At 45.3% G+C, this 25764-nt stretch overlaps 3 protein-coding genes and 1 long non-coding RNA gene across 8 annotated transcripts in view; 3 read left to right on the forward strand and 1 right to left on the reverse strand.

Moving 5' to 3' along the window:
* Window positions 1-5885, reverse strand: part of LOC130529931 (NALCN channel auxiliary factor 1) — a 53754-nt gene extending 47869 nt beyond the window's left edge. For all 3 annotated transcript variants that reach the window (XR_008951683.1, XR_008951684.1, XM_057040663.1), the window contains exon 1: window positions 4563-5885. Coding sequence is in view for 1 of the 3 variants with exons in the window: in XM_057040663.1 (XP_056896643.1) it covers window positions 4563-5288 (726 nt within the window). In the remaining 2 variants the exon portion in view is untranslated. The remainder of the gene's footprint in view (window positions 1-4562) is intronic.
* Window positions 5886-8980: 3095 nt separating this feature from the next.
* LOC130534812 (uncharacterized) lies at window positions 8981-9829 on the forward strand. The gene is made up of 2 exons (XR_008952972.1): window positions 8981-9093; window positions 9333-9829. It is a non-coding gene; the product is annotated as an uncharacterized LOC130534812 (long non-coding RNA).
* Window positions 9830-17917: 8088 nt separating this feature from the next.
* On the forward strand, window positions 17918-21846 carry abhd13 (abhydrolase domain containing 13). Its single transcript, XM_057038742.1, has 2 exons — window positions 17918-18139; window positions 19154-21846. The coding sequence occupies exon 2, from the start codon at window positions 19188-19190 to the stop codon at window positions 20235-20237; it is 1050 nt and encodes a 349-aa protein (XP_056894722.1). The 5' UTR covers window positions 17918-18139; window positions 19154-19187; the 3' UTR covers window positions 20238-21846.
* Window positions 20190-25266, forward strand: tnfsf13b (TNF superfamily member 13b). 3 transcript variants are annotated; one of them, XM_057038754.1, is made up of 7 exons: window positions 20190-20317; window positions 22270-22639; window positions 22717-22834; window positions 23191-23247; window positions 23333-23457; window positions 23694-23844; window positions 24135-25266. In XM_057038754.1, exons 2-7 carry the CDS (start codon window positions 22415-22417, stop codon window positions 24245-24247), a joined length of 789 nt encoding a protein of 262 aa, XP_056894734.1. In that variant the 5' UTR covers window positions 20190-20317; window positions 22270-22414; the 3' UTR covers window positions 24248-25266. The 3 variants fall into 3 exon arrangements, with proteins under 3 accessions (XP_056894734.1, XP_056894736.1, XP_056894739.1); XM_057038759.1 differs by lacking the exon at window positions 20190-20317 and adding an exon at window positions 22073-22091; XM_057038756.1 differs by lacking the exons at window positions 20190-20317; window positions 24135-25266 and adding an exon at window positions 23894-24128 and having other exon boundaries at window positions 22034-22639; window positions 23694-23777.
* Window positions 25267-25764: the final 498 nt, after the last annotated feature.

A 25764-nucleotide genomic window follows, 5' to 3' on the forward strand; every position in this document is an offset into this window, starting at 1 on the left:
TCCTGCCTGGGGAGAAACAAACACTGGCAGCTTATATGAAGGGGAGTTTCCCTGCTGCATGGAGAAGAAACAGAGCAATAATTGAATTTGAAAGAGGGAGAAAAGTGTGGGATTGAAAGCTGGAGCAGCTAAAAGCAGATCAATCTTCACAATAGAGACAGGCTCAAAGCCTTAACATAAAAGAAGTCAATTCTAATGATTGTTTAATGCATGCGAGAAGGAATAATTTAAATTAATACATATAATTTAACGAAAGCAAATATTTCTAACATTGGCAGCTGGAAGATGTTACTGAAAAAAGTCTTACTAACTAACCCCAAGTCAGATAGCTCCTACTCCTTTGAACATATTTTTTTCTTTATGTTTATATATACTGTATATATATATTGCTATTTTGTTACACCCTCTGTGCCTTAGTCTGTTGGACTAATACAGGGCTACTTTCAGTAGGCCAACGTTCAGTAGGTTAGTTATCAGTTAAACATCAATAGTGGCCGGTGCGATGTTTTGAGATCAGGTTCATTAGATTTGCCTCTCCTGTCCTTGCATATTCCCTGGGTGATCTATATTTAATCTCTCTATCCACACGCACAACTCCTTGAAAAGCACGCTACTTACTTAAAGGTGAAAGTTCTCTCATCATTATCTAAAGACCCATTATCAACTTAACAGGTAAGGTGCAAGCTTATCTTTAACAGTTCAAATACATTGCTAACATCATAACTTGTCTACAAACATTCTGAAGGTCACTCAGGATGTATAAAACATGTCCAAGGAGCAGCAATCTTTGATTTAACAAGTTTATTAACACACCTGTCCAATTTTATGATGATTAGAAAAGGTGGCTCGTCACTTGTCGATTCTTTCTTTTTTCTACTGTTAATGACCTTTATGTTAGCAGTAGTCTTATCTTAACTTGTGTTTGCCCTGCCAGTGGACACACACTGGCTTAATGAAAGGGTGAAATCTTTCCTTTCCTCTGCTTCCTGTTGACATTAAACAGGGACACTTTGTTAAGTGGAAAACAATTGGCATTCAATGACTGCAGAGCTCCAACTTTGAACTAAACAGCTAAATTAAATAGTCTTGCAGAAATTGACAGTGAGGAGAAGAATGACTGAATAAGCAGAGAAGCCAGAAGGAGGATACGGACGGATCTGTGTGGACAGACCTGTGATTGAAGGGAAGGAAAACACCTTAACCTGAGATCAGTGGCTATCACTCCAGCAGAGAGGGAAAAAAGAAGGATCACCACCCACATCCAGTCTTTCCAGAGAGTAAGAGGCAGAGACAAATTAAAGTCCCCGATTGGAAGCAGGGGGGTGGGGTGAAAAAGCTGGACATGGACACATGGGATGCATGTGCAAGTAAGACATGACAGTTTGAGGGAGAGAGGAGATGAACATGTTGAGATATAACCCTGGAGACACAGCAGCCACCAGAGAAGAAGAGAATTATAGGAGTGCAAATTAAATTACACCGGAAGGGACAGTCAGGTCTGGACCTGCAGGAAAACACTGCACATGGGGCTCCGTGTGTGTGTGCGTGTGTGTGTGAGAAAGAGAGAGAGAGAGAGAGAGGGGTAAACAGTTGCACACTGAGATCAACAGAACCACAGCATGAGCAGGTTAAAGTGAAAAGATGCAGCATTTGAATGCATCAGCTGGATTCTAACGCACAGTGGAAGCACACATGGGTTTTGGGGAAGCTGAATGGAGTATTCATTGTGGCTAAGTAATGACCAATTTGGACATACTGACGTCACTCCGTGGAGCTTTGTTGCTCACTCCTTTTCCTTGTGAGGAGTCAGCAATGGAAGGTAGTAAAATTGAGCAGTAGCTGAACGAGTGGAGGCATATAGTCATGTTTCTGCTCCATGTTAATCCTGTTGATGAGGGCTCGACTATGTTGCATGTTCTGTGCAACAAAGGCAGCCATAGTGCTTGACACAATGATTTGTTCATCATGGTAGTGAGGACAGGATTGGGCTGAGGAGGCCACACAAACCCTCACACAGGTGCTTCCACCCGCCAGGAATCATCAGCTTAATGAGACATCCTGGTGCTTCAGTCGGACTATTTCTGCAACCTTTTGTCTGAAATCAAATATAACATCAGGAAAGTTGATCAGTTCTGCCAAATCGTTCACACTTGTTACTCCCATGATATGTTTCCTGCAATATAACAAACATTCCCCAAGCCTAAAACACAGCTGGACACAGATGTTTTGACGGATGGACAGTTTATTCCCAATCAGGGTCTCTGAGGGTGCTGGAGGGCTATACACCCTGGACAGTCTATCACAGGATACAAACGCACACACACACACACACACACACACACACGCACGAATCATTTAATCACACACTCACACCGAGGGATGATTTAGAGTCTCCAATCAAGTTGATGTGGATGTATTGGTTTGGAGGAAACAGGAGCAGAGTTCCACAACTTCAGTTCCATATATAAGACCGTGATATGTTCTAGGATTAGTTTTGCTGATTTTTATCAATTCCCCACATATATAATAAGAGAAAGAATGTAACTTCTTATTCAATGATTTCTTGCTTAAGTCTCGCTTCTGGAGTCTGTGGTACAGTATCACTATGCAGAACAGTAAATCTGCATATCAGGAGAAAAGCTCGTCTTGGTTCTGACGGAGATTGTTTTTTTAAAAAAATGCTGAAAACACTGTTAGATGTAAAACTGTGCAGGGACCCCCACATCATCAATGGTTGGATTGAATGATGACCAAAAAGCTCACTTCCAAACTGTCCATGTTATTCAGTGTGTGCAGATTGTTTGTGCACTCATTACATGTTTTTTTGGCAATAACAACCACAAAATTAAATCTTTGTTTCCCTTGCAACTACTCTGTCTTATTTGCAGTTTATGTTGCCTCCTGATACTTAAAAAGAGTGAAAACACATGTACAACCACCATGGAGGAGGAACTGGCTAAAGGGTGCTTGAAAGGTGAAGATTCTGATATGACTCAGTTTTAAGCTGTTTGATGCCTTTCTACAGTCAATCATGGTCATGCTTGGGGAAGACAGGTGTGGGCTGATGGGCTTTAAGAAAGGTCAGATGAACACTGATGAGGATTAGCAATTCAGATTGGACTAAAGGGGCTAATAGGTTGTTGTAGACCTGCCTGAGTCTGATTTGATTAGCACAGAGCAGGTGGAAAAAGACCCAAATGGGGAAGAAGGAAGCAGCTAAAATGCTGAAGCATAATGATGTATGCTCCATGTCTCTCACTTAGGCACAACAATAAGATGTGAGTCACAATACAGCAACATAAACGTGCAGTTGACTCCATTGTGAGGGCCCCTTCTCTGTATATCTTCCCACTAATGATTCTTCCTATTACACACATGGATTATCAGAATACACACTCGGACCATCTGTCCCTCTACCACATCCATCTTGTTTAAAATGAGTTGTGTGCTACAGAATCATTAGGAGAGCAGTTCTGAGAGGAGACTTCCTGCTTTTGATGGTTCATTCCCTGACCTTCTTACAGGGCTATCATGGTGGTGATGTAAATCTCCCAGCTTGAGTCATGTGACAGCAACTGTCAGCACAATTCCACAGAGTCTTAATGCGCGGAACAAGGAAATTGGTCAGGCTGATATCAATCAGACGCTTGAATTTTCATCAGCTGGAAAAAATAAAGCTACATCATTGATAGAGCATCCATGCAGTCCATGCTAATGAACATGCATTATCGCCTGTTCTGATCGTAAGCGTTTGAAAGAAGGATCTTGTATCATTCTCTAAACAAGATAAAACTTCACAGAGCCAGAGCAATGTGCAGATTTTCATTAAAGTCTGCATGCAGGGATTTCTTTCAGCACCGTGGGCAGCGAGAAAGCTGCAGCCCCTGCAACAGTTCCCTGAACAACAAATGAAATGCACGAAACTGCTGTGTTTCACCAATACATCCCCACGCTATGGTGCTATTCAAAGTTTTCATTGTTCTGCAATGGCTGAGTGGGCCACGATGATGACAGCCACGCAACGCCAACAGTATCTTGATCTGGAAGTAGGAATGATGCAATGCTGTTGATATGCATAGCATGTGCTCCCCGGCCTCAGGTGTGTGCTCTAAGCATGAATGACATGGTACTGCAACGGCAAGCAAAGTGGGGGACACGACAAAGCCTGGATTAGGTGCATAAATCACCGGTGCTGTTAACAATATTTAAAGCAGCACTACTGACACAGGGGAGCTGTGGCTTGAATTCCAAATGTCAAGCATCGCTTCCACAGGCAACCGACCAAATGAAAGGTTGAGCTGAAAGAGCTGGGCAAAATGAATCACGTCAATAATTTTAGAACATTTGCAGGTTGTTTCTATGTATTGTGAAAATATGACGGTTGCATTTTCCTGTGACAGCTGACGGACAAAATTGCACTTAAAGCACTTGTGGCATTGACTCAAAGATTCTGGAAGAAATGCCCAACGGTTACCATGACAACAGCGTACCCACCCATTTCCTTGAGCTTGTGTGTGCGTGGATGCGTTTGTGTGTGCGTGACCTAGTCTCGTTGGTCCTACCTTGCATTCCTCCATGCACGTCCTGACCGAGTACACATCCGTCTCGTATTTCTGAACCAACAGTTCAAACTCCCGGTAGTTCTCCTGCGCCCGCTGGTCCAGAGACTGATAAGCACGGACGCACTTTCTGCATCCTCCCTCATCCTCCTGTATCGCCACATCCAGGGTGCAATTCAAATTGCCCACACTCGTAAACCCGTAAAACAAATCCAAAAGTGAGTAAGAATTACAAAAAGAAAGGTATAAATCACTCAGGTTGACGTGCGCCGGCTGCGTTCCCTTCTCCCCTCCAGCGGAGAGGCCCAGGCACACCGCGTCAGCGTCCGCGAAAGTAAAGCAGTCTTTGGACAAGCTGTCAGGGAGACAGCTGTCCATCCGCCACAGAGTAGAATTCCCTATAAAAATAACATCTTTCTCTTTGATGAGGCTGTAAGGGTCGGGTGATGCCGGAGTCTGGTGCAAGGTGAGGGAGTTGGTGTATTCGCCCATATCCGTTATTGCAAGCCCCTCGTCCGACCGCTTGTCCCTGGTCCGCGTCAGTTTCGCCTCGGTACAAAACCACAAGTGATCAGAGAGCAGGACGGTGATGAACAGAAGAGAGGCCAGCGACAGTCTCCATCTCTGGGCCCGCTCCGGTTCTGTAAATGGCTTCTCGTTCTCTCGGGGTGCAAACCAGAATTTTAAGCCTTCATCGTGCTGCCGACGCATCCATGCACCCCTGGTCATATTTTAGGAAAGTGCTGCCCTGGCCGACTCCACCGCGGGGGCTGCTCTGCCACAATATTCATTGACTTGGGGGGGAGATGTACTCCGGTTGGTTTTCCTCTGTAAGGTGCCGTGCCTTTGCCGGACCAGGGCGCTCTTCTATTGCGCCCGCAACAATTGGTGCTGTTCTGATCCAGTTAGCGCGCCCGCACAAGTTAAGGTTCGCGCTGTCGCATTCCGGTTCTCCATGACTCGCCGTGGATAAACAGCGTCCTCTTTGACCGCATGCCTCCTCAGCCTACCGTCCCACTCCGCGTTTATTCTCTGGGCTTCTCCAGGGAGACCAGCTGTTGCGAGCCTCTCCGTAATGCTGCGCGTCTGCCACAGTTCGCTCTGCAGATTCAATGAAAGGACGGATACGAGCTCTCGGATGCACTCATGCCTTCTCTCCGTCACGTACCTCGGTGGAAATCCTGCAATCTCTTCTCCACTTGGCTATTGTCATCTTGTGCCGCGATTAAGTTGCCGCCATGTTCGTCTTGAAACACTTTTTCGGAGAGCTGGGTCCTTTTGCGTCATCTCCATCGTTGCGCAGTGGCGGAGAGGCTTATTGCTTGTGCGCGCACGTCCGCACGCATACACACAGATGCACACAAGAGGAGAGAGGAGGAGCACGTACACACATTAATGCTTATATATGGAGAATAATCTGATCTTTATGGGGAATAAACGTCAAAACCACTTATGACATCTTGCTTTTGGTGGAGGAAAATAGTTGAGATGTCAACTTTCCAGCCTGATTTCATGCAAACACCGTTGGTCATAAACCCTCAGCCTTCAGAATATTCTCAGAACTGAGGGGGGTAAAAGATATTCCAAGTGAAACATTTAACAACGTTCATGAAAACAAGGCCAACCGGAACCTCCAGGCACGTGGAAAGCAGCTGAACAAGCACAAGCTTAAATAGAGCTGAGAATATGGTTTCGCTGTTCTTTGTAAATGGGTCTTATCTACCTTGTTTAGTCAGTGCATACATAACAAACATGATAACATCACTCTGTAGGTCCTGCCTGGGCTGTATGTGCCCGGGCCTTTTAACCAGAGAGAGACCTGCTCAGGGAGACCTGAAAGCAACTAATCATTGTTCTTGCACATGGCTTCAAGTGGTGTCAGGGACAGTGTTCAATGTTTATGGGCTGCACTGGGGATAAGGCACGAGATGGTTGCCTGATTAACACATGCTTAAGGCAGATCATTCTGCAATTTGTTTTCAAGTGGGTAAAGGTCTAACTCCAATCAAATTAGCAACCAGTGTTCATCTAACAATAAAGTTAAAAAGAATGGTAACAGTGTAGGAATAGGAACTTTACTGAACATAGTCTTACATTTCTGTACCTCACCTAATTTAGATTTAGGATAAGCATCGCCTGCATAACCTGCAGTATTACATTTTTAAGAATGAAATCCAATTGACTTGGATTACAACACATTGACTTGTCTTGGGTTTTAAAAAAAATAGCCAGTTTGTGTGTGTGTGTGTGTGTGTGTGTGTGTGTGTGGTGTGTGTGTGTGTTGGGGGTAGTGAGAGGGTAAGAAAGATCAAGTATGTCTCTGTGAGATGGAGGAAGATTCCGTTCTCTTAATTTTACGACATTCTGATCTGGCAGACATGGCTCATCTGTCATCCAAGCAGGGTAACGTCTGTGTTTGTGTGTGTTTGTGTGTGTTTGTGCATACATATGTATGTATAATGGGATCAGTAACTAATTAGATGCATACACGATGCAGAGAATTCTTGAGCTACCACTTTAAAGACACATGCAGCGTCTGTAGGTGCAGCATGTGGGGCTCACTTTCAGTTTCAGTTTAACACAATCACGTTTGATTTACCAATGCACTTTTACGGGAATTGCACTTGTACAAGTGAATGACTGTACAAACCATTTGTAATTCCGTTGTTTTCTGCATTTTGTTCAGTTGTATTTTGGAATATTTTAAGATTCACACTTTGTGAATCTGATAAAATCAGACACGGCATGCACACCTGCTGGTTGACGGAGTTCTTAATGAGTTAGAAGCTAAAATGAAAGGCTTTTTCCTTAAGGTGCTCATGCAGTAAAAGCAGCGTCTTCCCACAGTGGCAATAATGCAAATGAAAAAAAGAGTAGTAAAATATGGATGCAGTTCTGGCTGGGTAAAAGAGGATTGAATGTAAAGAGGATTTCAACTAAGTCATCTAAGCTAATACATTAGCATACATTTGCAAAAACTGGTCAAAATTATAACTAGGAAAAAAGCATTCAGACAGCGTAGACCTCTGCCAAGCACGTCATCTCCCCACATATTGTGATTTACATGCATGAGACAATGGTATATAAGCAGTCGTGATTCAAGGTTACATAAGAAAATAGGGCGCTTTGAACAAAGGTCAAAAGTCCCTCCGCCATCTGGAACAATTACATTTTGGTTAAATAATTTAATTTAATTGTTCAGATTTATTACAATTTATTACCTTTGACAAGGTTGTGTGTCAGCCGCCGTTTATCTGTCTGTCTGTCTGTCTGTCTGTCTGTCTTTTACCGAGTACATTTTTTCACAGACAGGTTCCCAGACAGGTTTCATCAAAATATGAGACTGTCAATATGGAAACCTGCCAATCTGTGTCAAAATCCAAACTCCACAGCTACTATAAACTCTGCCTATGAGCCTCTTTATGTGAACCTGTCGCTAATATCTCTCTTTTTTACCTCCTCCGCTCTCTCTGACATCACTGCTCAGCCTCACGTTCCTTCTGCGATTTCATCAGTCTGTCGCCAGAGAGGAGCAGACATCAGGATTAGCTTCAGTGATTGGTCGGAAAAGACAACACCCCCAATTCAGGCTGTCTGATATAAGGTTAATGTTTTATCCCACTCGCAAAAAATGTACGTGTGTGTGTGTGTGTGTGGGGGGGGGGGGGGTGCTTATGTCTCGTAAATGACGATGTATTTGCCAGTGTGCAACTGTGTGTGTGTTGTTCTGATGCCTGTGTGCCACAGTGTTAATGTGCTTATTATGTAAAGGTGAAAGCTCCCTCTTGACCTTAGAGGTCATATAGCTTGACATAAATTTGATTAACTCAAGGTTGATGTGCTGTCAGTCATATGTCATGGAACCTAAATTGATAATAGGTCAAAGCTCTTTCAGTGTAAAGAATATTTGCCATAAACAATCACTTTTGCTTATATATTAAATCGTTAATATATGGAGTTTCCATAGCAACGACCTAAGAATTTCCTTACCATAATCCCAGTCATAGACTGGTACAAGGCAGACTCTACCATGTGTACTGGCGTCATCAGTAGAACTCAAGTGTCATTGAGATTAATTGGGGGTTCTGTATCTTGGCCAAGGACCCTTGAACATTCACACTGCGGGGGTTGACCTTGGAATCGTCTGCATTCCATCAGGATGTGTTCAGTGGCTCTGCAGTTTACTGTAAGTCTTCCAGCAACAGCAAACCAAATTATTACTGCAGTGAAACTGAGTTTCCAGGATATTAACCCAACTAGACAGAGTTTGAGGGAAGTTCTAATTGTGTGACGCCTCAGTGGTTCCCAACATTGGACAGTTTAATGGCTGCAGATTCTATAATATGATATTCTATAATAATATGTATGTGTCTGTGCTGTAAATGCTGATTCACAGTTGAATAATGACAGGTCATGCTTAGTTCTTATCACAGGACACCACCAGAGGCAAAACAGCACCACCTCACTTCCACTGACTTCTCTGAAAGGAATGGAAACCAGTGGCTCACTGGAAGGTGAAGAAAATCCATGGAAGGTCAGCGGTGATGTAATGTTTCAGAGCACAATTGGCTGTAAATTCTCTTTGCTTGTGGCTGATTGGTTAAACAGACACATATTGTACGGTTGGTCACTGGAATCGTGGGGGTGGGGGGGGAGGGGTAGGCAGATGATGAAGATACCAGCATGCAGTTGAAATTCCCACCCGGCACCACCTCTGCTCCGCCTCGGGGTTTTACTCCTCTAATCGATTGACTAACTCCATTTCTATTCCAGGAATCCCTCAGCAGCTTATCAGCGCAGCTCACTTTCCCAAGGACACCGTTTATTCCTGCACCCATGATCCTGGATTCATGGTCCCGTATTCCCACTGTAACTCCATCCTCCCATGAAAACAATGGATTTTAATCAGGATTTTAATCCACTACCCCCCCCCCCCCCCCCCCCCCGATTATAATCAGTACCGGTATTTAAAAATGAGGTATTTCTTGGCTTCATTATCTGATCTTTAAACAATATAGAAAGATCCAACGTGAGATAATTACTAATCTCATCATAAATAAGATGCAGACCTGATGAATATAGCGTCTACTAACATTACTGTGATGATCAGTGTGTTTCTACAGGGGCCCAGAACAGACAAGATTTTATGAATTGAGTATTTGTCAAAATGGTTCATCACATCTGTCATCTTTGTACTAATTAAATTAAAAAATTCTAGGTCTCTTTCGCCCTTGGAATTGTATATAAGATAATAAAGGGGTACAAATGTGTTCCCTGTGTCAAACCTTGATGTGAGGCACTAACTCGCTACCACATCTGTGGTGGCAGTTTGTATCCATCCCTCATGAAGGTGAACTGGAATCTAACTAATGACGTTCACTGGTCCCCATTCACTGATCAAACAACGGTATCGCGTTGAACCTGCTACCCAACCACACTTCCTCCAGATGGAATGAGCGATCTCTGAGAACATCAGCTGCGGGGAATCAGCCCTCTCTGCAAACAGGAAGAAAGCAGGGAGAGCGCTGCCACTCTGCAGGGTAGCGAGCTGCATGTGGCCCAGCCTAAAGGGATTCTTATGAGGTTGTCAAGCTCAACCTGAGCCAGATTGACAACAGCTTATTTCCTTCCCACCCCCTGTCCTCATCCTGATCTCCTCATTCTGCGTTTTTTTTATGTTTAATTCAGGAGTCTTGGATGTGAACTCGAATTTCTCACAAAAATGTATAGGCTGAAGGAAGTGGGAAAAGAGCCATCGGATTGACGATTTAGTAATGCAAAGCACGGAAAAGGCTCAGTGTCTCATCAATGGAAAATTAGTTGGCATTTTCGAATGCATTTGCTCTGCGCTAATCTGTGATTCCAGAGGAAAATGACTCCTGATGAAAGGGATGTGCTTTGGGATCCAACAGGAAGGTGGGGGGAAGGAACACTCAGGCCTTTGAAGAGAGGGCAGTGATGTCAGACCTCGGCTAACGTGCAGCCACAGCAGCATCCAGTAGTGAGATCCGGTCATCCACCGGTAAAGGCGTGCTCACAGCTACCACAGATACAGCTAGCACCCAGATAAAGCTCCGATCCTCTCGTGCTTCATCCTCATTTTCCTCTTCACCTACACCTCCAGGCCTGGTATGAGCAGACAGAGAGGCACAGACAGACAGGAAGGCAGGCAGATTAGAGTTTCCTACACTGATCTGTGCCAGAGATGGTGCGTTTTGTGTGTTAGCCCGTGTCTGGGCTGCACTGATCTTACTGTAAGCTCTCACTCCGCTTCATCCACCTCAAACCTATACTGGCTGACCTCAGATGACTTTGCAGACACTCTGCAGTCTACCAGCCATGTGCTAATCTCTCCCTCCCTCCCTCTCTCTCTGGAGGTTTGAGTCCCTCATCACATTTATTTTTCTCTAATTTCAGAGACAATAAGCGTTCATGGGCTGATTCTCAGAGGCACCACTGCTGCGCCGGCACGCGCAGGCATGGTGTTCAATATGAAGGTTGAGCCGCTGCACGCAGGCGCCCGTTTCCATCACCGAATCACGACTGGTTCACTTGACCAATTACCTTTGTCAGACCAGTCAAAACAACTATTACGTTCACATTTTCATACACATTAGAGTGTCACGCTCTCTTTTACTCCACTCATATATTTCTACAACTCAACTATTTGATACATGACAGACCAAACAGCCGGAGGGCCTGAGCATAATAATTCAACTCCAGAGTGGCACCAGGCACAGATGTGACTGTGAGTGGGTTCTACAGCGAGGTTTAAAATAGCACATCGCTGGGCCAACACACTTCCTTTATACACACCTCATGGTACGCAGCCACTGGCCAAATAATTGATACACCATCGATCGTTGTGTCGCTCAGCGTTGCTCTCTCAGTCACGTGTGACAGCGGCGATCATGATGTTTCCACTGGGTGTGGCCAAAGCCGCGGCCCGGCTCCTCTGACATTACCGTGAGTGATGCGTATTTGATTTGCAAGTCAGTGAATGCCATGCACAAGGTGATAGATGTGGTGTCCATGGCTACAATGTAAATGTGTTGTCACCTTGGAGACAGAGCATCGCTTTGAGTTGGAGAGGGACAGCTCCTTCATGGCAACTCCTCATTTTCAGATGCGACACAGAAGAATGTGGAAATAAAGACAAAACTTTGCCCCACCAGTCACACCTTAAACTTACCGCAACATTCAGCGACTGCTCTAATTTAACTGCTAATCAACAACATGATTTAACAGATCGTTAAATCACCAGGGCCTAATCAGCTTGGCAAAATCGCCATGCCTAACTTTGACACTGTAACACTCATATTCTCTACACCAAAGGATATCTGATACTTGCCAGGAATAAACTGGTTGGATGCAGCAGCATGATTTATGTGGCATTTAGTTGCATCATGTCAATTTGTTTTAATTAATCTGATGATAATTATTTTGTGCAGAGGTGCAAATGTTGCCCTACTGCTCAGAATGACATTAGAGGAGCGGGATCATCCTCACCTTCACCTTCCCTGGGATGGTGCTGTGGCTCTGCAGATCCACATAACTCCATGACCTCTCACACTGTGCACAACTCCCTCCGCAGTCATTTAACGGCGTGTTTAAAACATACAGCGACTTCCTAAACACATAGATCTGCCAAGCAGAGTGGGACGAGGATGGTATCGCTTAATTTGAACTAAGCCTGCACAACAGAGATAGGACAAAAAAATCCATATGCCGATCAATATCATTCAAGATGTTTGACACAAGAAGCAATTGACTGGCTGTAAACATTGATCTTTCATTTTTTAAAACAATGCACTCTGGAGCTCCATGCCATCATGACTTCCAGTCCTTCACTCCAGCCTGGCGTGGGACTGAAATTGGCCAAAGAGAAAGTTGTCCTTACACACTCCAGCCAGCTGGTGGCGATATTAAACAACCTGTTGGTGAAGAACAAGTAGGAAAAAGAAAGGAAACTGTTTCAGTGCACTCTACCCTGCATTTGCTGTGGTGCAGTAATCTGTAGAAGGCAATAAAGCTGGATTTATGCTCCTGTGATGGCGCCACACTAAGTCCTCTGCTGCAGCGTTTGTGTGGGGGTATTATGGCTATACGGGGTGAAGAACTGAAAATGGAGAAGTGTGGGTGTAGAGACAGTGAAAAATCAGCCTAATCACCATCAACACGACACGCTGAAACATTCCAGAAGAGGTGAACGTGAGGGCACAGAGGCCAGCAGGGTCATGGTCTAATGCAGAATAAATGGACCGTCAAACTCTACAAAGTTCCCTATTAAACCCCCATCATCTAAAATAAATTATCTGGATTTGTTTTAATAGCTTTATAATATCAAATAAAGCTGACATGGATGTGTCAGGCATTCCCCTGATATTCGTTGGTAGGTCACATGTTTCTTTTCTGAGAAATGGAACTGAAACAGATCGCGATACGTTTGTGGGTGCGTTGGAAATGTTTTTACTGCTGTGTCATAATTACATGTCATGTTCATCCGAGCATTTATTAAAGCGCGCTCATTAACAGGGAAATGCAAACGAACATATGAAGAAGCTTGACGACCCTTGTGCCAAGGTCAAAGTCTTTCCAGAGTTTAGCAGCAGGATTATTACATCAGCCAAGGAGCTGTCTGTCTGTCTGCCTGCCTGTCTGTCTGTCTGTCTGTCTGCCTGCCTGCCTGTCTGTCTGTCTGTCTGTCTGTCTGTCTGTCTGCTGCCTGCCTGTCTGTCTGTCTGTCTGTCTGTCTGTCTGTCTGTCTGTCTGCCTGCCTGCCTGCCTGCCTGCCTGCCTGCCTGCCTGTCTGCCTGCCTGCCTGTCTGCCTGCCTGTCTGTCTGTCTGTCTGTCTGTCTGTCTGCCTGCCTGCCTGTCTGCCTGCCTGCCTGCCTGCCTGCCTGCCTGTCTGTCTGTCTGTCTGTCTGCCTGCCTTTCTGCCTGTCTGCCTGCCTGCCTGCCTGCCTGTCTGCCTGCCTGCCTGTCTGTCTGCCTGCCTGCCTGGCTGGCTGGTTGTGAGCAAAGTAGCTCAAAAGGTTGTATTTTAATGAAATGTATCAGCAAATTTTGATCAAGGGCCGTGGAATTTTATTAAATTTCGTTCAGTTGGGTGAGCGCTTGTGTTGGTTTACTGCTCGTTTAAACGGCATCTGCTGAAGCTGCTTGCTGTGTTTAGTATGCTGGTAATGTGCTAACAGACACTGAGTTGAAACCACTTTCCCTAAAATACTGTATCAGGGTTATTATATCTGCAGCATCTTTGATGATCTCATTTACTCTGCTATTATTATGACCTTCCCTGATGCTCAGATACATAATAAGCTTGTTTGGTCGTTGTGCCAAGTGGATGGATTCAAGAGGTGACTGCACAAAGGCTCCTTCTCATTCTGTAAATCTAGTTTAAAAAATAAATATGTTAAAAAAGTCTTTATTTCTTCATGATCTTCTTCATATGGAAGCACAAGAATTGGTGGATTTAAAGAAATAGGTTTCAGGTTCCTTGTTTTAATTATAGTATAAATAGATTATAAAATAAAGCTGGAGCTCTTTATGCTAAGGCAGTCTGGGAAGGGATAAATGGTGCTTATTTTTCAGTAGTGTTAATAAAAGTATGTTATCAAAATATAGACCTGACTGATACTGATGGAACTTAGCATGAACGCCAACTATATCTCATGTGTTTACCCTCTCTCCATCGCAGCCATTGTTGTTAAACACACTTGAAGTAAAATGGGCTTCAGTATGAACCGGACCACTGATCTCTGGGGGATAGTTTCCTTTTTGAAACCAGTGCAAGTATTAAATAGCGTCAGCAGCACCAATCTTTGAAAGGGTGCAATATCAAGGGCATTCTGTAATTACAATGTGTTCAATTTAGCCTGTGGAGACGTCAGCCTCCACACAAAACAAGCCTACAGTGTCCTTGAGAGCCAGCTACCGCCTGTCGGCTCGCTGGAGGAGTAAACAGTAGGAAACGGAGTGGGGTCAGGTTGGTGAGCAGAAATCCACTGAAAGAGTACATTTCACTCCATTTGGAGAGCACTCCGTCACATCGTGAAGGTCAGTCAGACCAATGACAAGTGATCGTTTGAGCTTTTGGGGAGATCGCTCCCGGGAGACAGACGACATGAAGACTTTGGTCTCCTGCTGAAAGAGGTCAGGTTGTGGTCCTGGTGAAAGGTCGCAGTTGTATCCTGAGTGGATGGAAAGGCCAGCTTTCGCTTCTCATTTAATAACTGTGTTAGGTTGTGCATGTGGGGCCCAGTCTGTCTGGAGAGGGAAATGTTGAAAAGCAGCTTTCAGAAGAAATGCTAAGCAATGTTTTTGAAAACCCAGCTTTGTCTTCATGAGTGCACACAGATGTGCAGAGATGTATAGGTCATATTAGGGTTGAAACTATAGTAGATTTATATGTAGATACTTTGTATATAGTAGATATGTATGCCTATGCACACACACACACACACACATGCCGTTACTATTACCAGCATACCTATCGTGCTATGCGAGTCAGAGATGAAGGTACGTGTCATCAGAGTTGGTTCTGGACATGCTTTGTCCCCCTGAGGGCAGGGCCACTCTACAAATTCAACAATCAGCCATGTGGCTAAAGTCTTCAGGTCCTGTGGCTCCTGCTTTAGCTGCATTTTCTGTCACGTGACCCTGTAGGGAGAAGCAATGGTCAGGGAGCCCTGTAGTTTAAAGAGGAGGGTCGACCTTTGAATCGCCTCCGTCCCTCCTGATTGTCCCCTCAGCAGCCCCTCTCCACCTTGTCATCTAGTTTAAGTAGCGTCTCTTTAGTTTTTCCTCACATGCAGACACACCAGCCACACTGCTGGTCACCCCTGGGGCTTGTACAATACTAGCATAATGAAAAGGTACTTTCCACTTGTGGCGGAGCACAAGGGGGGAGGGATATGTTTAAATGTCAATGGTAATGGGGGGAATTAGCAGAGAGTTGGATGTTCTGCAAGTGCGTGTGGAGGTGGGCATTGTGATTACAGTGCTCAAAACCTGGATGAATGATGTTTTGCTTATTTGTCTTGACCACATAGTGGTGCTAGCAGCATGCAGTGCTTGTGACAGCAGCTCATGGAGTTGATTTATGCTGTCCAGGCCTCGACTCTCTGGATCAGGGCTTGATTGCAGTGTATCGCTGCAGCTGCAGCCATGACCCCGCACTGACCCCATAAGTTAGCCCCCACTGCATGACGGGAGACTACAAAATCAAACGGCGCTGATCTCCGTGGCCCGACTGATTTAACTGCAGCCATAATTTCAGCATATCATTTATTCTCCTCTAGTCTCCTTCCTGTAACCGGAGCGTCTCTGTGGTGCCATGCATCATAGCTCCGGCGGGCCCACAGGACCACGGAGTTCGAAGGATTGATGCTTTTCCTCGCGGATCATTGCTGAGCAAGCCAATTCAGTGGCTGCAGCAATGGGTTGGGACATGGAACAATGCAGGGAAAATGAAGGCAGATCATTTCAAATTCCAGTGACATGGATTAGTAGACTAATCAAACCTCAAAGTCATGAGGCCACATCCCATTTTAGGAGGATTGAAACTTTCCTGCATAGTTACTGAGGTTCTTTACCAAAGATTCAGCAAAAGGAGTTTTACAGTTCTGAACCTCCTTTGAATCAGAATAGACTCTAATCAGTCTTTTGCCACTTTTAGATTAAATCTAAAGCAAGACCAAAGTTGTCCAACACAGGATGTGGCAGACATTTACAAAGTTTTGTAAAAAGCAGGATGAATGATGGAGAGAGTCAGAGGGGAAAGAAATCAGTAGAACAAAGAAGGTCGTTAAACACTGTAACAGTCTGTTCACACTTGATTCTGCTTTATTAACTTCCACAATCTGGAGAAGTTATTCCGTTATTTTTTTAATCCCAAAGCCCCCGCTAACACTATTTTATAAGATCAAAATACCTGACAGGAATTATTTGGAATTTTTTACACTATTTGGTTGGAATACCAGAGACAGTTCAAAAAAGAAATTGTAGTATTGATATTTACTATTTTTATCTCACATTGTGAAATATTGAGAGGTTTTCAGAGTGACAGATATAACAACAGAAGTTCATTGGCTGAAGTAAAAAAAAAAAGAAAAACTTTTTAAAATTGTTATTTGTGTCTCTGGTTGAGTTATTTTAAAGGAGCTAATTTAACTGGGCTATTTTTGCTGTGAAGCTTTCACAGGTTTTATACCAATATTGTCGCAAAAACAACTGACCCTGAAAGTCAAATGTACCAAGGATATAAAATGATCACCCAGGTAAAGACCAAGCCCACGTATTTGATGAAATCTTCCTGTTGATGTTGATGGGTGTTTGCATTTTGTGGAGAGTTGGACTCCGTTCAAAATATAAATTAAAAAAATTCAAGGGGAGCGCTGAATGGCCAACAGCTGCGCTGTGCTCTGCACGTAATCTGTCTGTCTCATCCAAGGTCACAGTGAGTGTGAGCAAGATGATAAATACAGCATTTTCAATGTGCATCTGAGGAAAAAGATATTCAGAATAACAAAGAATACACAAAGAACCACACTGAACAAGCAGGGGCAGTCGTAGAATTATTATTATATTTCTTTTTTATTTTATGGTATTTGACACTTGGGGTGTGACATCAGCTGGCATTTTGTAGGGTAAATGGTGTCAGTTGTTATTCCACTAAGAGTCTCACGCTTTGTAATCTGCTTTTGAGCTTACTTCAACAGCTGCAAGGTTATACATAAATTATGCTAATTATTTCTGCAAGTGGTGAATAACAATAGCGTTTGTTCCTCTTTTGTTGGATGCATTTTGAAAAATTCTCAATCCTATACATTATTTAATTCACACCATTGTGAAATGCTGTGCTCTTAACGTTTTGATTCATACATTGTATCAGTACATGTGTTCTGTAAATGATGTTTCTATTCTGTACAATTTTACCACCTGCTGGCTAAAGATTAGAACTGCAAGGTTGATCCACGCAGCCAATCTATTGGTTGTATTTACAGAAATCGGAAAGCACCTGAATGAGTGTTGACTGGTATCATCCATGTTCGGCTGAGTCAATGCAAACAAGAATACCCTGGTTCAAATATATGTAATACAATAGGTTCAAGACCATGACCCAATAATCTGAGGATGTAAGCACTATTTACATTGGATCGCGCATTATTTGCGTTGGATGCCTTTTCATTTTTTTTGTAAAACTATTACGGTGACAGTATAGAAAAATTACCAAAATAAATATCAAACAATCCTCTGACCCTTCTAAATCAACCCCACAAGATGGCGATGTGAAGAAGAAGAAAAACGCGAAGAAGAAACAGAACTCTTCTTTACTTGCTGTGAACCGAATTCTACCCGGAACATTTGAAGGGAACACAGCCCCAAATGCTAACCAGCTAGCTTTGCCGGCTGCTACAGCTGACAAATGCTCATCGTGGGTTCCCACCGGTTAAGTTGCACCATAAACTAAATTTGCTAACTGCTATGTGACAGTATTTGTGTTTTTGTGTTCCTTTTTTGTAAAATATCATCTGTAAGCTAATCATGCACCTGGAACGTTGAAAATAAGACAAGGGTGAGTTTGTGTCTCGATGGCCACTGACAAGCCAGTTGACCAAGTAAAAACGTTATTACAGTGTTAATAGCACTAGCTGCTAAATGAGCAAAGGATCGCTTTAGTTAGCATGCATGAAGTGTAGCTGACTCTACGTTAGCAAACGCGAATTGTGAACTCAGTCTTTGAGCCCTGTAGTAAGTTTGTTATACAGCCTTGGCAGCCCAGAAAGGGCTCTCAAAAACACCGACCAGAAACGTAAATGTATTTGCTGATGACGTTAGCAGGCTAATGCTAGCGTTTAAATCGTGGTCATTCTCATATTGACTGTGATTTTTTTTTTTAAATGGATGTGTTCTGTTACTGGGCTGACAAGCAGATGTCTGTTTGTGGGTGTGGTCGAGACCCTGTTTGGGACATAAAAGGCGTGTTTGACGCAAGCAGCTGCGATGTGGAGATGAGTTTAAAGGTGCTGGGTTCATGTCTACTAAAAACACCACGTTTTAACTCATACCTGCTTTCTGCTTCCTCCTTATTGCCGTTAAACTAGACTATTACTTGCACAGGCCGATAACCAGAGTTGCATGGTTGGTGGTTAATTATGCTTCTCTTATAAAGCTCCCCTATTATTTATTTATACTGTCTCAGCACAACAGGAACCGATCATGGCTCAGTATAAATCTTAGGTACAGAAACAGCCACGTGTAATTGCATTAGAGAGACCTTCCCTGATACTGCAGCATATATATTTAACATAAAGCACCTATTAAGGCGACATGAAACATTTCAGACAGTCACAACGAAATTGGTACATTTTTAATGGTTTATTATATAATGCCATGTTATTTTAGACATAATTTTATTTGATAGTGTTAACTTGGAGGTCTCCATCATTTCAGAAGTCATCTGAGCGTCTAAGTTTTCATCTCAGCCTATAGATGTATAATGATGAAGGCTCACCCAGTCTTCCCCAGCTTTATTGAAATGCAGTTGTATTAAAACAGTCTTCCCCCTGTCTGCTGTGTCTGTTCACAGAATGCGTGTTCTGTAACTCAGCTCTTGTGTAACCATGGAGAAGCCCTGGAGACTGTGGGGGGCCGTCGAGCGCTGTACTCTGACACTGGTGTCGTGGTCCTGGGGCGCCTGTCGAGTCTCCCTGCTGGCCCTCATTCTTACTTATCACCTGTACGGAGGATTCCTCCTCCTGGCTCTCATCCTGGCCTCGGTGGCAGGGATCCTCTACAAATTTCAAGATGTGCTCCTCTACTTTCCCGATCAGCCCTCATCCTCTCGCCTTTATGTTCCCATGCCAACAGGAATCCCGCACGAGAACGTTTACATTCGCACCAAGGACGGCGTGAAGCTCAACCTCATTCTTCTCCGCTACACCGGAGGGGAGCCTCCTGGAGGTGCCTCTGGGAATCAAGGCAGCCCCCCTTCTGCTCCGCCCACCATTATTTATTTCCACGGTAACGCTGGCAATATTGGTCACAGGGTACCAAACGCCCTGCTGATGCTGGTCAATCTGAAAGCTAACGTGGTGCTGGTGGATTACCGCGGCTATGGGAAGAGCGAGGGGGAGCCCAGCGAGGACGGGCTGTACCTCGATGCGGAGGCCACGCTGGACTATGTCATGACGCGTCCCGATCTCGACAAGACAAAGGTGGTGCTGTTCGGCCGCTCACTGGGGGGCGCTGTGGCCGTGCGCTTGGCGTCGGTCAACCCTCACCGCGTCGCCGCCATTATCGTGGAAAACACCTTCCTCAGCATCCCCCACATGGCAGCGACGCTCTTCTCCTTCCTGCCCATGCGTCTGCTGCCCCTGTGGTGCTACAGGAACCAGTTCCTGTCCTACCGGCAGGCGGCGCTGTGCCGCATGCCCTCGCTGTTCGTGTCCGGTCTCTCGGACCAGCTCATCCCGCCGGTCATGATGAAGCAGCTTTACGAACTGTCCCCTGCACGGACTAAACGCCTGGCCATCTTCCCGGAGGGCACGCACAACGACACGTGGCAGTGTCAGGGCTACTTTGCTGCTCTGGAGCAGTTCATGAAAGAGCTGCTGAAGAGCCACGCCCACGAGGAGGGCGCTCAGGCCTCGGCGAGCGTCACCATTATTTAAAACGGCCAGTCAGGGAGCGAGCCGGGCCGGGAGCGGACGGACGGACGGACGGACGCACTGTATTAGAATTTGGGACGAATGTACGTTTTTCTGCTCTTGTTTTTATTTCACTCTTTCCATTGTAACAGTAACGGATGAAGGTTGTACTGGTTGTAGAGCTGAAGCCTTTTTTTAAAAAGGCCTTTTGTGCTGCAGCTGAAGCCGCGCGTGTTCGTGACGACGGAAGAGCCGAACAGACGCGTCCCGAGAGGGAAACCGCGAAAGAATCTGGCGATCGTTCAACCAAATTAAGGTTCACGCAGTTAAACGGTGGCTCGCCGATCCGAAAAGTCTGAAACGCGAGCAGTGAAACTAGATCACAGTTATTTAATCTCTGAAACTCTGGGATTATGTAAGGCTGTAATCCCAAAGTGCTGAGTGATGAGCAAAGTTCTGAGGGGAATTCTGCAGTTTCCCGGCCTAAGAGGAAGGAGCGTTTAGACTTCTGCCTTTCTGTACCCTTTTAAAACAAAAATCATTTCTGCTATAAAAAGCTTTGGCTGTCAGAAGCATTTGTTTCAGTATTCCTGCTCTTTACATGGCTCATTTGGTCCCTCGGATGATTTCAAACACCTTTTTTTTAACAGAAAAGGGCTCCAGTCAACCTGAGATCGGGTTCAAAGTTGAACAGGAGCGTCAGAGTTACTGCTGATCTCTCTGTCGTGACCTTTTGAGGTCAGAGGTCGAGCGCTGTTTACTCTGATAATCCAATAATAGTTGCTCAGAACGAGGAGAACACCTTCGCGTAGCAATGCCAAAATCGAGTGCAGCATTTCAGAACCAATAAGACTGAATGCGGTGCGGGTCAGGGGGAGGGGGAGGGGCTTCTAATGAGCTCATCAGCTGGTCCTGCATGTCTTCCACGGGGCGCAGCAGAGCTGGGCACGCCTGCGGTCAAAGCCATTCATGGATCTCCTCAGCCATACATGACACCTAGAATCTGAATGTTTAGCAAATTCCTGAAACAAAAGACTGAATTTCTGTTGATCCAATAGCTGGACAGCTGGTGTCCAGGCTCCTGTGGAGGTGGAAGGTTGTTCCCTGAGCGCAGACGTGCTTTCTAGCCGTTATTGTATAGTTTATTTCCTCTTCTATTTGAACCATAATCTGGTGTGGATGTGTTCATTTCCCGTCCGTGTTGTTGTCAGTTGGGTTTAGAATCCCGTGTTGGCTTTCTTTCAGGAGCAACCTGTAGAATCTCCACTTGTTTTAATGGTTTGATCCCAACCAGAAACCTGTCATATTCCCTTGGAAAAGAAGCGAATGTTCAGCTTTTCTGCCGTTCTCCGCCAGGTTGGGTTTGGTGCCAATGTGCTGCAGAACACGCGATTGTGAAGCGAGGGGGGAGGATCTCTGCGGGCCTGCGCATTGCTGATTCTCCCAATGGACAGAAATATTAACGAACATCTGAATGAGTCACCATTACCTTTCGTACGGATCAGTTTTTTCAAGATTGTCCATTTTACAGTAATCTTTCTTTTCTATCAGAACAATGTCAGCCTCTTTTTCTAAGCACACATTTTCACTTTCTATTTTCCGTACTGTAACATGCAATAAAGTGATAAAGGAACGGCGGCGCCCCTGCGTGTTTGTGTCAGACGTGGATCCGGGCATCGTTTCGCTTTCAGGTTCTGAGAAAAAAAACCCTCGACTCCGTTGAAGCGAGCACTTCTTCTTTTTGTTTCCTTTATTTGTGCCGTTGTCGCTGAGTTTGAGTTCATCTCTGTGGTTCCCTCTGTTTGCTATCTCACCATGTCACTTATCTAGAAGCCCGCATCTGCCCTTCCTGTTCCTGCTCCGCAGTGGCTGCAGCAGGTCAGCGGAGCGAGCGGGGAGCAGAGGGATGTGTTTTCCTCATTTCAAGGAGGTGGAAAGCGTGTTGGAGGTGGCTGGGCCGGGCAGGAAGCTCTGACTGCGGTTAGCAGAGCGCAACAGTTGAGAGGGGAAGCGGCTGCCATTTTTTTTTCCTCTTTTGTAATTCTTTTCTGCACAGTCCCTCAGACACAACTGGAAGGGATTTGAGGGAGGAAAGTGAGCGTTACAGCCGTTCAGGCGGGAATGAGAGGAGCCAAAACCCCCCCGACTGTCTGAGGAATCCAGACCAGCCATGCTGCCAGCGTAAGCCCTCCGTAGGTCGCATGGGACCAGTGAGGGTAGGTTTGGAGGCTGGGAGCGGACAGAGGGCAGGTGAAGGGAGCCCGTCCTGGCCTGTTGTGCTGCTGACGCTGGTGGCCATCAGCTCTTCCTTCCTCTCGGCAGTGTCCCTGTACCAGCTGCTGGCCCTCAGAGCTGAAGTTGATGCGCTCCGATCAGAGGTGGGACGCACGAGGGAAGATGGGCAACCGGCCCAGCACGCCAGCCAGGTACGCCAGCAACAACCGCCAGGCTGCGTAGCGGCAAAGACGGACGCTTTAACAGTTGATCTGCTATTATTGATCAGATGGCCAATGTCAGCAGCTGGAGAAGCAGTCAGGAGGTCAGAGGTCGGAGACCTGGATCTCCGCATGCTTTTCTGTCTTTGAGGAGGCAGAAAAGGTTGGCCGAGACAGACACGTTAGGTAAGCTACTGAAAGAGCACAATACATTTGTCTTCAATAACAACACAGGTTAACCTTGTGAATGGATGCAGAACGCTTGGTTTTGAGTCAAGATTGAATTATTTTTAAGCTCAAAAATCCTTGAAGCATCCTGACAAAGTGCAGATGGAAGGCTGCTCTAAAAATAAAGTGAGAATGGCTAAGCAGCGCTGGTGAAAACCACATGCAGAAGTCCCTCTTTATCTTTTAACGCTGTGACTTTCAGCTCCGTCTAGTCAGCACATATCAGATGTGAATCGTTGCCACAGTAGGGTGCAACGCTGTCTTGACATTGGAAAGGAATGTAGACAAACTGGTATAATCTTCTCTTCTGCCAGTTTCTCAGCCGTGTCTGCAGATGTTGGCCAACAGCAGCAGGACAACCTTCAGAAAAGGTAACATTTGTGCAGCTGAGCATGAGCCACATCCAGCTTCTGCTGCTCTGACTGGTTGCAAACATGTTTTGGTGTCTTGACTCAGAGTTGACCTCAGGGCCACACACGGGGATTCCCTGGAAGTCCGGACTAAGGAGAGGCTCTGCCCTGGAGGCAGATGGAGACAGCATTTTGGTCGGAGAGGAGGGCTTCTATTTCGTATACAGCCAGGTGGGTCCGCTGTCTATCGTTTCCGAGTGTTGCCACACGAGGGCGGTGTCGCCCCGTTTGTCACCAGACCGATCCTCTCACAGAAGGACGCGCTTGTTCTGGTTTAGAGACCTTGAAGAAGGTCAAATAAGTGAGATAAATGTGTTTGAAAATGCCGTTCCAACACAAACGAGCATAAACAAGAAGCGCCTTCGCCGCAGCTCTTTTATTTAAGCCTGGATTTCTACTGTGCTCAGGTCTACTACATGGACAGCATTTTCGCCATGGGGCACGTGGTGATCCGCAGGAAGAGGACCGTAGTGGGAGATGAGACCCCAGAGGTGATCCTCTTTCGCTGCATTCAGAACATGAACCCCGTGTACCCGTTTAACACCTGCTTCACAGGAGGTGAGCCATTAATGCTTTCTAATGACTGATTAGCACTGTCGCCTCACAGCAAAAACATCAAGGGTCAAATCCCCCTGGGGTCAGAGGCTTTTTTGTGTTGTGCCTCCTTGTTTCTGCGTGGGTTCTCTCCAGGTTATCCGGCTTTGGAGCGTAGCTGAAGCGGTGACTTTAAGTTGACCTTAGGTGCAGGGGAGTCTCTTTGTCTGCATGTTAGACACCTCTCACTTGAAGGCACATTTCTCTTCTCGCCACCGCACAGTTCTGTTGAGAATTCATTTGTATTTCTTCAGGTATTGTCAAGCTGAAAAGGGGAGACCATCTGGAGCTGCTCATTCCCCGCTCCACAGCCAGCGTGTCCCTGGATGAAGACTCCACTTTCCTGGGTGCTATCAAACTGGGTTAAAGTGTGACCCCTGGGACTCTATGAGGTGTGCAGATTCATACTTGACCTCTTCTGACTTGTTGGCATGTAAACAAACACACCCAATTCTGTTCCGCATTTTGAGTTTCTGCGCAGCTTCCTCCTTATTCACTTCTATATTTTAAAATTTTTGCACCCTGAAATCAGCGAGCTGCTTCCACTATTTTTCATCATTTCCTCCTGCAACACAATGAAATGATGCTACAGCCAAACTAATGGTCCCATTTATCATCTAACGCTGTTACCTGGTTGCAGATGATGTTTGCATGCAAGACGTTCACACGTAATAATGTGGTGACGTCATCCCAGAAATGTTGTTGGCCACAAGACGAAAAAACGAGTCACAGAAAGGAGCAGGAAAGGATTCAGGGGGGAATGTGCCTACTAGACCGACTGTGGGGGGAATGAAACAGACAGTATGAGAGTAGCTGCTGCTTAATGGATCTGTAATGACGAGGACCCTCGAGGAACCAGTGAACTCGGCAAAGTGGATGCATTTCCACTTAATGTTATGTTAAGCTGGAAGCCTGAAGATTTTTTTGTTTTTTTTTTTTGCCAAAAGATGTAAAGGATAATCGGACAGAGTGCGTGCTGAAAATACATGTAGCCTCCAGTGTTATTATAATTAATCCCCACAACATTCAGAGATTTATAACACACGGGACTTTTCACCGTGGTGTTCAGATTATCGTGATCCTCGTCGTGCTTCATCTCCACCAAACGGCCGCTATTTTAGATAAACCCTAATGTCACAGGACCGGTGCGTCAAATGCGTCAAGATGGATGATGGATGATTTCATGTACGGAGACTCCAAGCATAAGGATAATAACATTGTTGGTGATATAGTCTAACGATCCTTTAATATTGTTTGCCTGTTATTTTCGAATTTTCCAGCTCTGTGTAAAATTTCCAAACAATGAAAAAGTGTTTTCTTTTGTTTCTGGTCTGAAATAATAAAAGCCAAGCAAAACACGGCCTCCTGTGGCCCAGGAGCTGCCTATATCTGCTGTTATTTTTAGAGCTTTCATTTTGAAGAGACTGATACTGCTGTGGACACACACACACACACACACCACACACACACACACACACACCACACACACACACACACACACACACACACACACACACACACACACACAGAGCTTCATCCATTGGGGCAGAGATTTAGACAAAGCCTGGTGGGTGGTCACTTCTTCAGCAGGCGTCCTGCCCTTGAGTCACAGCGCCATTTGACAGGCAGAGAGAGTGAAAAGAGGAGAGAGGAAGGACGATAAAGGAAGAAAAATGAGAAGGAAATATTCTGAAAGACTTCCTGGATAGCAACGGAAGAGAAAGTCTGAACCAGATGCAGAGAGAGTGGCGCGGGCAGTCAGAGAGGCTCTTTGATGCTCTGGTCAACAGAGCAGGCGGCTGTACAAACACTGCCGGGCAAGACCGAAGGAAGGGGGGAGGGTGGGGGGCAGAGCACCACTATGGACCACAATCCCCTCCTATA

Source organism: Takifugu flavidus, chromosome 1 (assembly GCF_003711565.1).
Source record: "Takifugu flavidus isolate HTHZ2018 chromosome 1, ASM371156v2, whole genome shotgun sequence".
NCBI lineage: Eukaryota > Metazoa > Chordata > Actinopteri > Tetraodontiformes > Tetraodontidae > Takifugu > Takifugu flavidus.

Bases quoted from the DNA above. Each gene is read 5' to 3' on its own strand.
- abhd13 (XM_057038742.1), top strand. From the start codon at position 19,188: ATGGAGAAGCCCTGGAGACTGTGGGGGGCCGTCGAGCGCTGTACTCTG.
- tnfsf13b (XM_057038754.1), top strand. From the start codon at position 22,415: ATGGGACCAGTGAGGGTAGGTTTGGAGGCTGGGAGCGGACAGAGGGCA. The intron at 22,835-23,190 runs GTAAGCTACTGA...CTCTTCTGCCAG, and splicing joins GGCCGAGACAGACACGTTAG to TTTCTCAGCCGTGTCTGCAG. The intron at 23,458-23,693 runs GTGGGTCCGCTG...TACTGTGCTCAG, and splicing joins TCTATTTCGTATACAGCCAG to GTCTACTACATGGACAGCAT.